The sequence below is a fragment of the Herpailurus yagouaroundi genome, unplaced genomic scaffold (genome assembly GCF_014898765.1).
Source record: "Herpailurus yagouaroundi ecotype Mexico unplaced genomic scaffold, PumYag 100, whole genome shotgun sequence".
NCBI lineage: Eukaryota > Metazoa > Chordata > Mammalia > Carnivora > Felidae > Herpailurus > Herpailurus yagouaroundi.
In genome coordinates, this window is record NW_024412391.1 from 8945608 (window position 1) to 8960465 (window position 14858).

At 41.6% G+C, this 14858-nt stretch overlaps 1 protein-coding gene across 4 annotated transcripts in view; it reads left to right on the forward strand.

The window, feature by feature from the left end:
• The window catches only part of ATP6V0A4 (ATPase H+ transporting V0 subunit a4), a 102315-nt gene that overhangs the window by 22847 nt on the left and 64610 nt on the right, over positions 1-14858 (forward strand). For 3 of the 4 annotated variants that reach the window (XM_040471836.1, XM_040471835.1, XM_040471837.1), the window contains 6 exons: positions 2686-2819; positions 3889-3967; positions 4265-4359; positions 11480-11605; positions 12049-12143; positions 13806-13932. In XM_040471836.1, the coding sequence (XP_040327770.1) occupies positions 2703-2819; positions 3889-3967; positions 4265-4359; positions 11480-11605; positions 12049-12143; positions 13806-13932 (639 nt within the window). In that variant the 5' untranslated portion in view covers positions 2686-2702. Of the gene's footprint in view, positions 1-1027; positions 1253-2685; positions 2820-3888; positions 3968-4264; positions 4360-11479; positions 11606-12048; positions 12144-13805; positions 13933-14858 lie in introns of those variants that run through there. The other variant, XM_040471839.1, reaches the window with a different exon arrangement.

The window sequence follows — 14858 nt, forward strand, 5'->3', positions numbered from 1 at the left end:
TAATATATGTATATGAAAATGTATCTTTTAGGTTACATATGTATTATATATAATATATAATATATAATATAATATATAATATATAATATATATTATAATATATATAATATAATATGTACATGAAAATGTATCTTTTAGAGATACATACTGAAATATTTTGAAAGAAGAAATATGTGTGGGATTAGCTTCAACGTAGCCTGGGGTGGGTGGGAGAAGTGGGTGAAAGAACTGATGATACAAAATTCACCAGTTGACGCTGAGCAGTGTGAATATGGGGGTGCCTTATATTGGTCTCTGTACTTTTGCGGTTGCTTTAATTTTTCCACTCTAAAAAGTAACAACAACAACAAAACACCCTTCTTGTTCTAGGGTACATGTGCCACTCACCCCAGGTGGGTGCATGAAGGGATCTGCACCCACCCCCCCTTGAGGAAAGCTGCTTTGCCAAGCTCATTAGTGTGAACGAAGGTGGCCACTGCAGAGGACCCCCAACCAGGAGACACGGTGTAATTGCTTTACTCCTCTGCTCCTCGCCCCTCTCCACCAAATAAGTTGATCAGGACAGCAATTCTCGGTCAAAGGGTAAATAGTCATGTCTGGCCCTGTCTCTTTACCTGGGCCACATTGGAAGCTGAATCTTAGCTATTGAGTGTTTATCTGTCTGTTTTGTGTTGCAAGTGAAGTGTTTTTGAAGATAGTTGTTGATAAGATGTGGGCATGATTTGTTTTTCATGTCCCAAACGATTTCATTCTACAGTGACAAGAAGGAGTGTTTGATGTGCTTAGTAGATGCACTGGAAGGTTGTCTCTAGGGCCCTTCTAAGTCCTCTAGAAACCTTTCCCAAAACTGCTCACCGAGGGGTGAGTTACTTTTCTTACAGGAGAAAGTCACTGCTTCCTGGTGGGGCTCCAAGGTCGTGGCCCTGGGCTCAGGTGGCTGGGGGAGGGAGGGGGTTTGAGCAGGGCTGGCCGGTGAGGCAGGTTCTCCTCACTCCCAGGCAGGTGTTGATACAACAGAGCTGCCTCTGGGCTCTGTAGGCACCTAGGGAGGAGAAGCACCGGGAGGGGCTCTTTGCCTTAGGGAAGCCACCCGAGGAATCCTGGTCCCAGACCTGCCACTCACAGGCCCTGACCAAACACAGCTGCCTCTGGGGGCTCCCTGCTAGGGGGGTTGGGCCGAGGGAGTACCAGAGAGCTGCAGCCCCCGCCCTGCTGCGGATCCCTGTCTAGAGCCTGCTGGGACGAAGCCGGGGTAAGAAGGCCCTTTACACTGTGTTCTTGGTCTGCTTGATGCTGATGTCTTGTGTCTCTCTTCTACGGAAACATTCCTTTATTTATCAGAGAGGGTAGTATGAAAAGTTTTGATTCATCTAGGTGTCAAAAGGCAAAAAATGCAGCATCAGGCGATGCATTCTGGAGGGAGGGATGATGTTTGGTCTCTAGTCAATAAATCGGTCAGTAACTTTTGAGAACCTGCTTTGTGGCTGAGCTATACTGGTGATAGAATGGAAAACATGACATAGTTCTCACCTCATGGAATTGACTGGTTAGTGGGCAACACAAACGTGAAACAAGTAGTTGCTGATGATTTATCTTCTGGGAGTACTGGTTTCACGTGGTGGTGGTGGTGGTCTGAAATGGCTTAGGGTAGAAGAGGATCTTTGCACTGAGGCTCCAATGACAGGATTGTGTTGGGTGCATGGAAACCAAGGGGACTTGGGGAGGAAGAAAGTGAGGTTCCAAATCTAGGGGAATGCATGGACAAAGGTCCTGAGATAGGAGGGAGCTCCGGGAGACATTGTGTGTCCAGAGAGCAGTGTGAAGGGCAATGAAGCTGGAGGGGAAGGCAAAGGCCAGGTATACAACCTTTTTGTTGGCCAAATCAAGGGTTTTAGACTTGATTCTATGAGAAATAGAGATACAAGAATAATTAAAGCAGAGAAGGGATAACCCCAGTGTCTGTCAAACAGCAGCTACTGTATATATTATAAAATGAAATGAGAAAAAGGGGCCCGTTCTGGAGGTGTGATAGTTATTCCAGAAGGTTGGTCTTTGGGGAAATTGATTTGGCTTGGCAGTGGTAGATCAGTCCAGAGGGCCTTTGGTGGGAGTGGGTTCTACATGAATACCCTTTTTCCATACAGAGGACATACATACAGATTTATTTCATTCTGGCTGACTGCACAGGGTTCTGTGAGTCAGCTTAATCACTGTCCTGTTGATGGATATCTGGGTTAGATCCATTTATTATAATTATGATATACAATGTTATCAGGAACATCGTTGTGCATACATTTTCCCATACATCTCCAAGTTTGTCCAGATGAATAGCAGTGGAAATCCTGGGTCATGGATATGAGTGCTATAAAATTTGATAGACCCTGAGAAATTGCTCTCTGAAAAAAACTGTCCAAATGTACACTTCCAAGACTAAAGTACAGTGTATGAAGATGCCTGCTCTCTCATACCGTCCACAACATGGGTCTTTACTCATATTTTTTAATCTCTTGCCAGTCCGATAAGTGGTGAAAAGTGCTATCTTGTTTTTGTTTATATTTTTAGAATTAAGAGTCATTCCTGTTGGATTTTTTTCCCCTGTCAGATATTAATATAATGCAACTAAAGCCAGTTTTCATCCTAAGGCTTCTATACTCTTATTCCCTCCGATGTCTTTGTCTCCTGCAGACCAAGGCTGTGTCAAGATGGCGTCCGTGTTTCGCAGTGAGGAGATGTGTTTGTCCCAGCTGTTTCTCCAGGTGGAGGCTGCATATTGCTGTGTGGCTGAGCTTGGGGAGCTTGGACTGGTTCAGTTCAAAGATGTAGGTGTCACATTCTTGGGAGACCAGAGGAAGGTGGGGTGGGTGTAGACATCTCTTTCACACCAACTTCTTGGTAGTGAACTAAGTTCAGGGAGTAGAGCCCGGAACTGGGATAGATGGCATTCCACGTGGTTCTAGTTGTTCTGGCTAAGGTTTGTGCTAACGTTGAGAAGTGACTTGCAAACATGTTCTCCTTTCCTCTAGATGTATCTCTTCTATAGGAATGTTTTGAGGCTCTAATGCAGTCACTACATGTTAGATGGCATTATACTTTATTTCCTACATAGTACCTTCAAAGAATTAGAGGTCTCCAATGGGCATGTGGACTACCAAACCTTGTTCCGAAGACAGAAACCAATTGTTCCTAACTAGCTGGTCTGAGGACAAAGTGCACAGTCTCCCTAGAGTGACATTCTAGGGCTAGACAGTCTTGAGTGTGATGTTGGGGTATCATTTCTCAGAGGTGGTTTGGATCCTTACCAAGCTTTTTTGAACAACGTTCTTTACTCCTTTACTTCCTCACCAAGATCACAATCAAAACTAAGCTCCTGCAGGAAGGATCTTGTCTTGTTCTGTGTGTTCTTAGTTTCTAGTACAGGACCTGACGTGAGGCAGTTCCTTAATAACATTTATTGGGCTGAGCTGAGGGTCACCATCACTAGGACACTGAATTTTTGTTGATGATTGTGATAACATTGCATGGAGCTATGCAGTTTCAAGATCCTGTCATATTCATGACTCCACTGAGGATTTCAAGGCTCATTTGGATGTAAATCCAACTAAAAGCAAGGAAACCTTAACTGTGGGAGGACTAAGTGTAGGAAGACCAGAGCTGAGGCATTTGGGAGATTGTGTATAAGAACATCAAGGTGTGTTTTGCCTGTAACTTACCTGTCTCATACATGGAAGTATCTATTCCGAAGATGGTTCCAGCAACCTTCCCCAGCATTAATAATAATAATAATAATAATAGTAATAATTCCCCAGCATTAATAATAATAATAACCAAAGGGAATACATTGGCATCTGTTGCTACTAATGTGTGGCTTCTGGTTTCCCCCCACTCTAGTTAAATGTGAATGTGAACAGCTTCCAAAGAAAATTTGTGAATGAAGTCAGAAGGTGTGAGTCGCTGGAGAGAATTCTCCGTAAGCCAGTTTTCTGTTTACTGTCTAAGTGTCACCTGGTTGGGAGGTAAATGGTTTGCAGAACTAGATTATAACAAACATGTACCTGTTTGTATACTTTTTGAGGTGATTCTAGAGACAGAGTGGGGAAATTAGGGTTGGGTTGCTGGTGCCATGGCAGTCCTGGGGGGGCGGGGGCGGGGGTGGCGGGGAACTCAGGTAGCTGGGCTGGCTGAAAGGTACCTGTCTGCTTGGACCCACTTCTTAGGTGAGAAAACACAATCACCTTGGGCTCTCTCGTGGGGTTTCATCCCACAGGTTTTCTGGAAGATGAGATGCAAAATGAGATCACAGTTCAATTGCCAGAGAAAGCCCCACCAACCCCTCTCCCACGGGAAATGATTACCCTGGAGGTAGGTTCTTTTCTACTTTGCTAAAGACAGTCATGAAGCCTGTCTCCTGAGGAGCTCAAAAAAAAACCACTCACGGATCTTTACCCAGTTGCAGAAGGTGTAGGGGCGGATTTATGTGACTGTCCACTTTTCAGTATTAATCCCCCAGGAAAATCCCACTGTAAAATTTTTATTTTCATTTTAAATGTTTATTTACTTTGAGAGAGAGAGAGGGTGTGTGCATGTGAGTTGGGGAGGGACAGAGGAGAGGGAGAGACAGAATGCCAAGCAGGCTGCATGCTGTCAGTGCAGAGCCCGAGATGGGGCTCAATCCTGCCAACCATGAGATCATGACCTGAGCTGAAACCAAGAGTTGGAAGCTTAACCCACTGAGCCACGCAGGCACCCACCCCCACTGTACAATTTTTAGAGTCACTTCTGATCATGGGGAGAGCTCTTTTTTTCTCCTACTGCAGCCCGAAGGGAGCTCACGCCACTTTGAGAAGTGGTTTCATTGATGGACATAAATTCTCTCTCTCTCTTTTTTAATGTTGTATCTATCTATCTATCTATCTATCTATCTATCTGAGAGATATAATTTTTATTGAGTATTCCCTAGGTCCAAAATACTGCTCAAAACATATTGTATGTTTTACATGTAATTGTAATTGGTCAATGATTGTCCCTATTTACAGGTCAAATATTTGAATCAGACGTCAAGTAACATTTCTGTCATCATAGAGTTAATAAATGAAGGAGCCAGGAACTTATCCCATTGGTATTCAGAACCCATATACTTTTTGTGGGGGAGATACATTTTATTTTGAAATAATTACAAATTTTTAAAAAAATTGAAAGAATAGGCCAGGAAACTCCTGTTTATACTTGTTTCACATACCTTAACCGTTAATATTTTGCATATTTTTCTCTTATTTTCTCTTTCACTCCCTTTCGCTCTTTCTTTCTTTTTCTTCTCCTTATACACACTACATACAGATAAATGTGCATACAAGTTTTTTCTAAACTATTTGAGAGTAAGCTGTAGATACATCCTTAACCCCTAAATACTTTAGAGTACTTTTCATGAGAACAAGGACATCCTTTTGCATAAACACACTACAGTGATCAAAGTCAATACATTAACATTGAGACAATACTATTATATATCTCATTTACAGACCTTGTTCAAATGTGACCAACTGTCTCAACAATGTCATTTACAGAAAATTTGACAAATTTTATAGTCTGTCTATTCTCCTCTCCAGTCTAGTATCATGCATTGTATTTAACTGTTATTGCACTTTATTCTTATCTCTCTGCCACAAGTCCTCAGTCTTACTGTCTTACTCAACCATAACAATTTTGAGAAGTCTTAACCATTTACTAGAGTGTCCCTCAACTTGGGTTTACCTGATTTTCTATGCTTATGATTAGATTCAACTTATGCATTTCTGCCGGGAATACCACACAGTGATACTACATCCTTCTCAGTGCATTATGTAAGTTGGCACATGATATCCATTTGTCCCAGAATTGGTGACATTAAATTTGATCTCTTGGTTAAGGTTGTATTCATCAGATTGCACTCATGTAAAGTTAATATTTTCCCATTGTTCACTTAAATATTTTGTGTGGGGATACTTAGAGGCTATGGAAATATTCTGTTCTATGATCCATTGATGATTCTTTTTTTTTTTTACTTTATATTTCTTTTTGTTTTAAATAATTTATTTTTTAATTTACATCCAAGTTAGTTAGCATGTAGTGCAATAATGATTTCAGGAGTAGATTCCTTAATGCCCCTTAACCCATTTGGCCCATCCCCCCTCCCACAATCCCTCCAGCAAGCCTCTGTTCTCTATATTTAAGAGTCTCTTATGTTTTGTTCTCCTTCCTGTTTTTATATTGTTTTTGCTTCTCTTCCCTTATGTTCATCTGTTTTGTATCTTAAAGTGTCATATGGGTGAAGTCATATGATATTTGTCTTTCTCTGACTGACTAATTTCACTTAGCATAATACCCTCTAGTTCCATCCAGGTAGTTGCAAATGTAATGTTTTATTTATTTTTGAGAGAGTGCAAGCAGGGGAGGAGGAGAAAGAGGGGGACAGAGGATCGGAAGTGGGCCCAGCTCTGAAAGCAGTGAACCTGATGTGGGGCTTGAACTCACCGACTGCAAGATCATGACCTGAGCCAAAGTCGGACGCTTAACTGACTGAGCCACCCAGGACACAAAGTTCTTAGAAGCAGTGAAGTCTTGACTATATGATGCTACCGAACAAGACTTTTGCTGGCACGATGGGATCTTCTTTTTCTTGTCTTGTCTTCCCTCATTTCTTAACTATTGTCACTGTACTATACATTATAGCCTAAGGATTTATTTATCTTATAGCTGGAAGACCACCTTCACCCATTTCACACCCCGAAGCCCCCATAACCACCAGTCTGTTCTCTGTATCTATGAGTTCAACTTTTTGTTTTTTTTCTTTTCTTTTCTTTTGTTTCTTTCTTTTTTTTAAGATCCCCCCTATTTAAGTGAGATCATAAAGTATTTGTCTTTCTCTGCCTGATTTATCTTACTTAGTGTACCCTCAAGGTCCATCCATGCCATTGTTATGGCAGGATTTCCTTCTTATTATGGCTGAGTAATATTTCCCTGTGCACATATGCCCCATCTTTATACGTTCATCTGTTGATGAGCAGTTAGGTTGTCTTCACTCTTGTAAATGATGCTGCAATGAACACGGGACTGCAGGCATCTTTTCGAGACAGTGATTTTGTTTCCTTCGGATAAATACCCAGAAGTGAAATTGCCGGATCCAATGTGTTGGTAACTAATCATCTTTCTGGTGGGAAATGACTCATGCTTTGTATCTACTCTAGACTGAGGCCTCTCCTCGACTGGCTTCTGGGATCAGCTGTGCCTCAGCCAGCTGTTTTCTTTAGCCAAGGACGTTATAACTGAGGGGACTACCCCTTTCTTTCCCTCTCTCCTTCCTTTTACAAAACTTTGAGTGCCCACCATGCACAAGGTAGCTTAGAGAGAAACAAAACATGGCCACGTCCATTAGGAGCTTCTAGAGCAGATGGTGGTGAAAGGAGGGAGGGGTGAGGCAGTGAGAAAGAATGTCAAAAGGTAGGCAGAGCCAGATCCTGGAAGGCCCTGTCGATCTTGATTAAAAAAATTGGATATTTTATGCTAAGAAAAGGAAGGGCCCATTGAAGGAGGCAGGAAGGTAGGGGAGCTTCACTGAGCTGAGCCTTATCTCTGGGTTTGTTTGTTTGTTTTCTTTAAAGATAATGTAAAATTCTTGAAATTTTTGAAGCCTTTAGTAGTATAAATAAAGATACTCTAACAGAGATATGAGACTGGCAACTCCCCTGGAAAATATTTTGGATCTGGCCATACTAAAACCTGGATATTTTGGAAGATATTGAGTTGGTTATACGTTTCAGATAGTACTTAAAAAAAACAAAAATCATTGCCTCCAAAGGAGGTAGGCATTGGCCCACTGGTTTTGAAACTCTACACTTTCATACATTTATACTGGTAACCAGTTAGATTACAGTCCAATGTGTACCAACAGCCCTTCCTCAGTATTTTCCTCCTGGGTATTATTTGTTGTAAAGATGAAATTAGAATGGCATGAGCTTATACATAGCAATATTTGTCTAACCATTGACCAAGGGAACAGACGGATTCAACGGTCTGGCAGTTGAGTGTTCCTCCAGCATTCCTATGAAGGGGAATCCTTCAAGATTGTGCAAGAGTACACAAGTGGCTTTGGGCCCTTGACTTGCAAATTTTCTAAAGAGGCTTTCATAACAATCCTGGAGGAAATACTAATTCAGAAAAAAAATCTACCCACAAATCCACCATCTCAGCAGAAACTGCCATAACTTCTCAGGTTTTAGGTTTTATCCTTATCAGCTATATTTTTTTGTAACCCCATGTCCATTGTCTACATTATAATTTTCTACTTTTTGCATTTAACTATCACTTTGTAAACTATGTTTTAAATAATGGGCTGTTGTCCAAAATATTTTTAAAGGCAGAATTATTTTAAAAAAAGGTTTTTTTTTTTAATGTTTATTACTTATTGAGAGAGAGAGAGAGAGAGAGACGGAGTGTGAGTGGGGAGAGTTAGAGAGGAAGACACAGAATCTGAAGCAGGCTCCAGGCTCCGAGCTGTGAGCACAGAGCCTGATACAGGGCTTGAACTCATGAACCGTGAGATCATGATCCGAGCCGAAGTTGGATGCCCAAGTGACTGAGCCACCGAGGTGCCCCAGCACTATTTTTTTTTTAATATATGAAATTTATTGTCAAATTGGTTTCCATACAACACCCAGTGCTCATCCCAAAAGGTGCCCTCCTCAGTGCCCATCACCTACCCTTCCCTCCCTCCCCCCCCATCAACCCTCAGTTTGTTCTCAGTTTTTAAGAGTCTCTTATGCTTTGGCTCTCTCCCACTCTAACCTCATTTTTTTTTCCTTCCCCTCCCCCATGGGTTTCTGTTAAGTTTCTTAGGATCCACATAAGAGTGAAAACATATGGTATCTGTCTTTCTCTGTATGGCTTATTTCACTTAGCATCACACTCTCCAGTTCCATCCACGTTGCTACAAAGGGCCATATTTCATTCTTTCTCATTGCCACGTAGTATTCCATTGTGTATATAAACCACAATTTCTTTATTCATTCATCAGTTGATGGACATTTAGGCTCTTTCCATAATTTGGCTATTGTTGAGAGTGCTGCTATAAACATTGGGGTACAAGTGCCCCTATGCATCAATACTCCTGTATCCCTTGGGTAAATTCCTAGCAGGCCCCAGCACTATTTTTAACAGAATCATTGAGCGTATAGAGCAAATGGTTAAGAAGCAGTTAAGAAAAAACTTCGTTTTCTCCCCCAACTTTCTGCCACTATAGTTAGTGTTCAAAATTTAGGGTAGTGATTATCACTGGGTGATGTGCATGTGGGGCCCATGGTGGAGTTCTCTCTGCAACGTGTGTGAAATTTTCCATCATAAAAAATACTAAAAATTCAATTTTTTTCTGATATTAATATGCTTTTTTTGGGAGGGAGGGGAACTAACATTTGCAGGAATATTTTTGTTTTATTGTTTATTTTCTAATCTCTTTGGTAAAAGTGTCTGCTAGGTAGATTAAAAAAATATCTAGCCTGATCGTCTCCGTCTTTTAACAGGTGACCTTAATCCACTTTCATCTATTATGGTTGCTGATTCACTGACCATTGTTTTTGTTAAATGTTGAATTGATACAGTAGAATTTTTAGAAACTGTGTGTAAGGTATAAAGAATAATGATACAGTAAACACTGAGTGCCATCACTCCGAATGAGATAAAGGTGACCACAGTGATGGTGTTAAAGCCCTCTGTGTGCCCTCCCCTCCCCCCTCTCCCCTCCACTCACCTCCCCACTCCCCTCTGCACTCCTCCCCCCTTAGAGACAATCACTGTCCTGAATTTTGTATTTTTCTTTTCTTTGTTTCTGTAGAGTTTTATCGCATATTTAGTCTTCTAAATAGCATATGATTTAGCTTTGCACATTTTAGTTTTATGTAAATGAAATCATGTTTATTCTTTTGCAACTTTCTGTTTTCTTACATCGTTTTATTTTTAAGACACCATATTGTTTCATGTTTCTGAAATTAATTCATTTTCACTGCTGGATAGTGTTTCTTGTATTGAATGTACCACACTTTATCCATTCTATTGTTGTTGGACATTTGAATAAGTGAGAAATGAGCTTTCATATGTGTGTGTGTCTGTGTGTGTGTGTATTTTTTTTTTTTTTTTTTAGAGAGTCAGGGAGAGGGGCAGAGAGAGAGAGAGAGAGAGAGAGACAGAGAATCTTAAGCAGGCTCCATGGTCAGTGCAGAGCCTGATGTGGAGCTCGATCCTACCACTCTGGGATCATGACCTGGGCTAAAATCAAGTTGGGCCCTTAACCAGCTGAGTCAACCAGGCACCCTGAGCTTTCAAATTTTTTAATTATTTGCCAAATCTCAGTAGTGCATTCACAAATTGTGCCCAACAGAGAGATCCTCACCTATTACATTTTGAACTTCAATACCTATATTTTACATTTCCAAGATTTCTTGTTTTTAAAGTTTATTTATTTTGAGAGAGAGAGAGTGAGCACAAGCTGGGGAGGGGCAGAGAGAGTGGGAGAGAGAGAATCTCTCCCCCACTGACAGTGCGGACCTGTCAGAACAGGAGCCCGACTCAGGGCTTGAACCCATGAACTGTGAAATCATGACCTGAACCGAAATCAAGAGTTGGATATTTAACTGACTCAACCACCCAGGCGCCCCACATGTCCAATGGTTCCCCTTCTATATTTACCTGTTTTTTCATTTTAGGACATGTTTATTTAATAATTTAGTGGTGTGTGTGTGTGTGTGTGTGTGTGTGTGTGTGTGTGTAGGGGTGTGTGTGTGCGTGTGTGTGTACGTGGTGCTCTTTGAACATTCTAAAAAAAAAAACCTTAAACTCTTTTTCAGGCTATTCCATAAAAATAATTGCACTCAGTGTGAGTTTGTGTTCTGACTGTTGATTTTGTTGGTGATTTTTCTTATCGTAAGATTTCTTCTTGAGACTTACTCATTTTGTATGCTCATTTTGGAAGGAAGATTGTTTCTTATTTTTTGATTTTGTCTTCTTGCCTATCTTGCCATTTCTCTATGTAGCCTTTTTCTCTTGCTCGTACCTGGTTCTCCAGACTCTAACCCAGAACTAGTGATTTCTCTTTTTGTATTTTATCAGTACAGTGTATTTGAGGTGGAAGGAATTCTCAACATGTAAATTCACTTTAGCTTCCCTTTTAAGTGTTTGAAATGGGGGAGAGACACGTACTTTGCTGAAATGCCTTGCCTTCCTCAGGAATCTAATTTCCATCCCCCCAAAGTGTTTTCTAATCCTCCCCATTTGGTGAAAACGGATCTAGCTTGTAGCTCTGTGGTCATACTGTGTTGCACTGAATGGGCCACTCAACTCCAGGCTACCTTATGATGCACTGAATTCTTTTTGATATTTAGTTATTTGTAGTGGTAAAGGTAGGGCAAATGTCATAGGACTTTCTGCCTGCTTTACCTTCTTTTTCCATTCTGCATAGACTCTTCTAGAAAAACTGGAAGGAGAATTACAGGAAGCCAACCAGAACCAGCAGGCTTTAAAGAAAAGCTTCCTAGAACTGACCGAACTCAAACATCTCCTGAAGAAAACCCAGGACTTCTTCGAGGTTGTTATCTGGGGATTATTTATTAAAGGGACCTTTCCCCCAGGGCCTCAAGTTTCCATTTTGAAAACTGACTGGTTTTGGAATATGCATAAATCACTGTGTTTCTGTCCCATGGCTAGGTCATTAGTGAGGGGGAGGGTATTCTGGGTGAAACATGTTGCCACTGTGAACTAAAGGCAGAAATGTTATGGCGCTCATTAAAAAGTACGCGCCCTAAACACCAAGAACAAAGTCAGAACAAAGCATGAGATTGGACAGGTTTGGGCTGGTAAAAGACTGGGGAAGGTTTTGATCTGGCAAGGAGCACTCCACTTTTTGAATTCTACTAACTCTTTGTGGAAAATTAAAGTTTCGTGAAACATGGACAAACCCTTGAGATGCAGGGAGATTTTAAGGTAGTCCAAATGCATGTAAAAGAAAATAAATGGTTCTTTGACTTTCAGACCGAAACCAGCCTAGCTGATGATTTCTTTACGGAGGATACCTCTGGCCTCCTGGAATTGAGAGCCACGCCTGCATATGTGACTGGAAAGCTGGGGTTAGTGTCTCTCTGCTCTGAAAGTTACATGTAGATGGGTTTCTGGTCCACAGCTCAGTGCCTGGTTGGTGTTGGATTTCCCCGAGTGTTTGAGTGAGTGAGTGAATGAATGAATGAATGAATGAACTAGCCCCTGGAATGATGACTATTTCTTTTTTTAAAAAATTTTTTTTAACGTTTATTTATTTTTGAGACCGAGAGAGACAGAGCAATGATGACTATTTCAATAAATATAAGGCCTCCACACAGTAATAAACCCCAGAGTAACCTTTTCAGATTGGTGGAGTGATAACTTCGTGTTAGTGGTGAAACTAACATGCTGGAGCCTGAAGAGTACAATGTTTGTGTTGTCCCCACACGCAAGGGCAAGACTATGGCAAGAATTGTTTAGATGGGTTTTCGCAACTGTTCCCTGCTTCCTTATCTTTGGAATACTGCTTTGATAATAAAATAGATTTGGAGTTTGCCATTTGAAGTGCAATTAGAAATGAGGTAATTATGTGCGCAGCTCATCCATAAGGAGCAGTAATGTGATATGATGATACCCACCAAAATGTGTGGTGATTCAAAATGGAGGGATTTCATTCAGTGTCCAAGTCAAATTGATGAATCCATATAGAAAATATTTGATCAGAAGGTAATATGGGATCAGCGTAGGTTTAAACTAATAGATCGCCGAAAGTAACCATTTTGAAATGAGTATAAAGTTTCTGTCAGAAATTATCTAGACACCTGGATGGTTTTAAAAGTAGAGATGAATGGAAATTAGTATGTATGTTACACTTCTATTTTTTATTTTATTTTATTTTTTTAAAAATTTTTTTTAATTTTTTTTTTTAATGTTTATTTATTTTTGAGACAGAGAGACAGAGCATGAACGGGGGAGGGTCAGAGAGAGAGGGAGACACAGAACCGGAAGCAGGCTCCAGGCTCTGAGCCATGAGCCCAGAGCCCGAGGCGGGGCTCGAACTCACAGACCGCCAGATCGTGACCTGAGCTGAAGTCGGACGCTTAACTGACTGAGCCACCCAGGCGCCCCAACACTTCTATTTTTTAAATTAAAGTTTATTTATTTAGAGAGAGATCGGAGAGAGAGAACGAGTAGGGGAGGGGGGCAGAGAGAGAGAGGGAGAGGGGGAGAGAGAAAGAGAAAGAGCGCATGAGCGAGCGCATCCTAAGCAAGCACCACATTCAGCAAGGAGCCTGATCTGGGGCTCTGTCTCACCACCGGAGGGGCAGGACCTGAGCAGAAATCAAGAGTCAGAGGCTTAACTCACTGAGCCACCCAGGCGCCCTGTATATTTCATTCTTAGTACATTATTTGTAAAAATGCCCAGAGCTCATTGTGGAGCAGTTGGGATAGTTCCTTTCTTTAGTTCTGATGCCATAACAAATGGTCTACTGTATTTCTAATCGCAAATAAGTGAATACGTAGTATCGGGGTGAGTAGGGAAACCTCAACACATGAGAGGAAACACGACTTGGTGGGGTTGGGGCTCTGATGCAGGGTGGCCTCCCTACGCCTGCCACCAAGGGCCGAGTCGTTGCCTCCTGCTCAGGGCGAAGCGGGCCTCTGTCTCCTGGTGGCATAACCTCACGTCCTACGGGGCCTTCTCCCTACCTCCCGCTCTCCGTGCTTCAGCAGTGCCTCTGTCTGCTCAGGTTCACGGCCGGTGTGATCAACAGGGAGAGGATGGCTTCCTTTGAGAGGCTGCTGTGGAGAGTCTGCCGAGGGAACATCTACCTGAAGTTCAGTGAGATGGACGTGACTCTGGAGGATCCCGTCACGGTGGGTGTCCCGGGCTACAGAGAACTCTCTCCTCGGCTTCCTGGGGCCTTGGGCCTGCGCGGTGGGGGTGGGGCTTCTCTGAAACAGTGAGTCTGTAGTTCTTTGAAGCTAATATCTGCTTCCTTTCTTTTCTCTGCCCCCCCCCCCCCCTTTTTCCTCGTTTCTTTTATTTTTAAAAATTTAAATCCAAGTTAGTTAACATATAGTGTAGTAATGGTTTCAGGAGTAGAATTTAACGACTGATCACTTACATGTTAACACCCAGTGCTCATCCCAACAAGTGCCCTCCTTAATGCCCATCACCCATTTAGCCCATCCCCTGCCCAAGTCCCCTCCGGCTACCCTCAGTTTGTTCTCTGTATTTCAGAGTCTCTTCTGGTTTGCTCCCCTCTCTGTTTTTATATTATTTTCCCTTCCTTTTCCCTATGTTCATCTGTTTTGTTTCTTAAATTCCACATATGAGTGAAATCATATATTTGTCTTTCTCTGACTTATTTTGCTTAGCATAAGACATTTACTTCCATTCACATTGTTGCGAATGGCAAGATTCCATTCTTTTGATCACGGAGTAATATTCTATTGTATATATATTCATGGTATATTTTATTAAAAACTTTTTTTAATTAATTGATTATTTTTTACATTTATTCATTTTTGAGAGACAGAGAGAGACAGAGCACGAGCAGGGGAGGGGCAGAGAGAGAGAGAGACACAGAATCCCAAGCAGGCTCCAGGCTCCGAGCTGTCAGCACAGAGCCTGACACGGGGCTTGAACTCACAAACTGTGAGATCATGACCTGAGCTGAAGTCAGATGCTTAACCAGCTGAGGCACCTCTATTTTTAAAAATTTTTAACGTATATTTATTTTTTTTTAACATATCTTTCTTTTTTATATTTATTTTTTAGTTTACATCCAAGTTAGTTG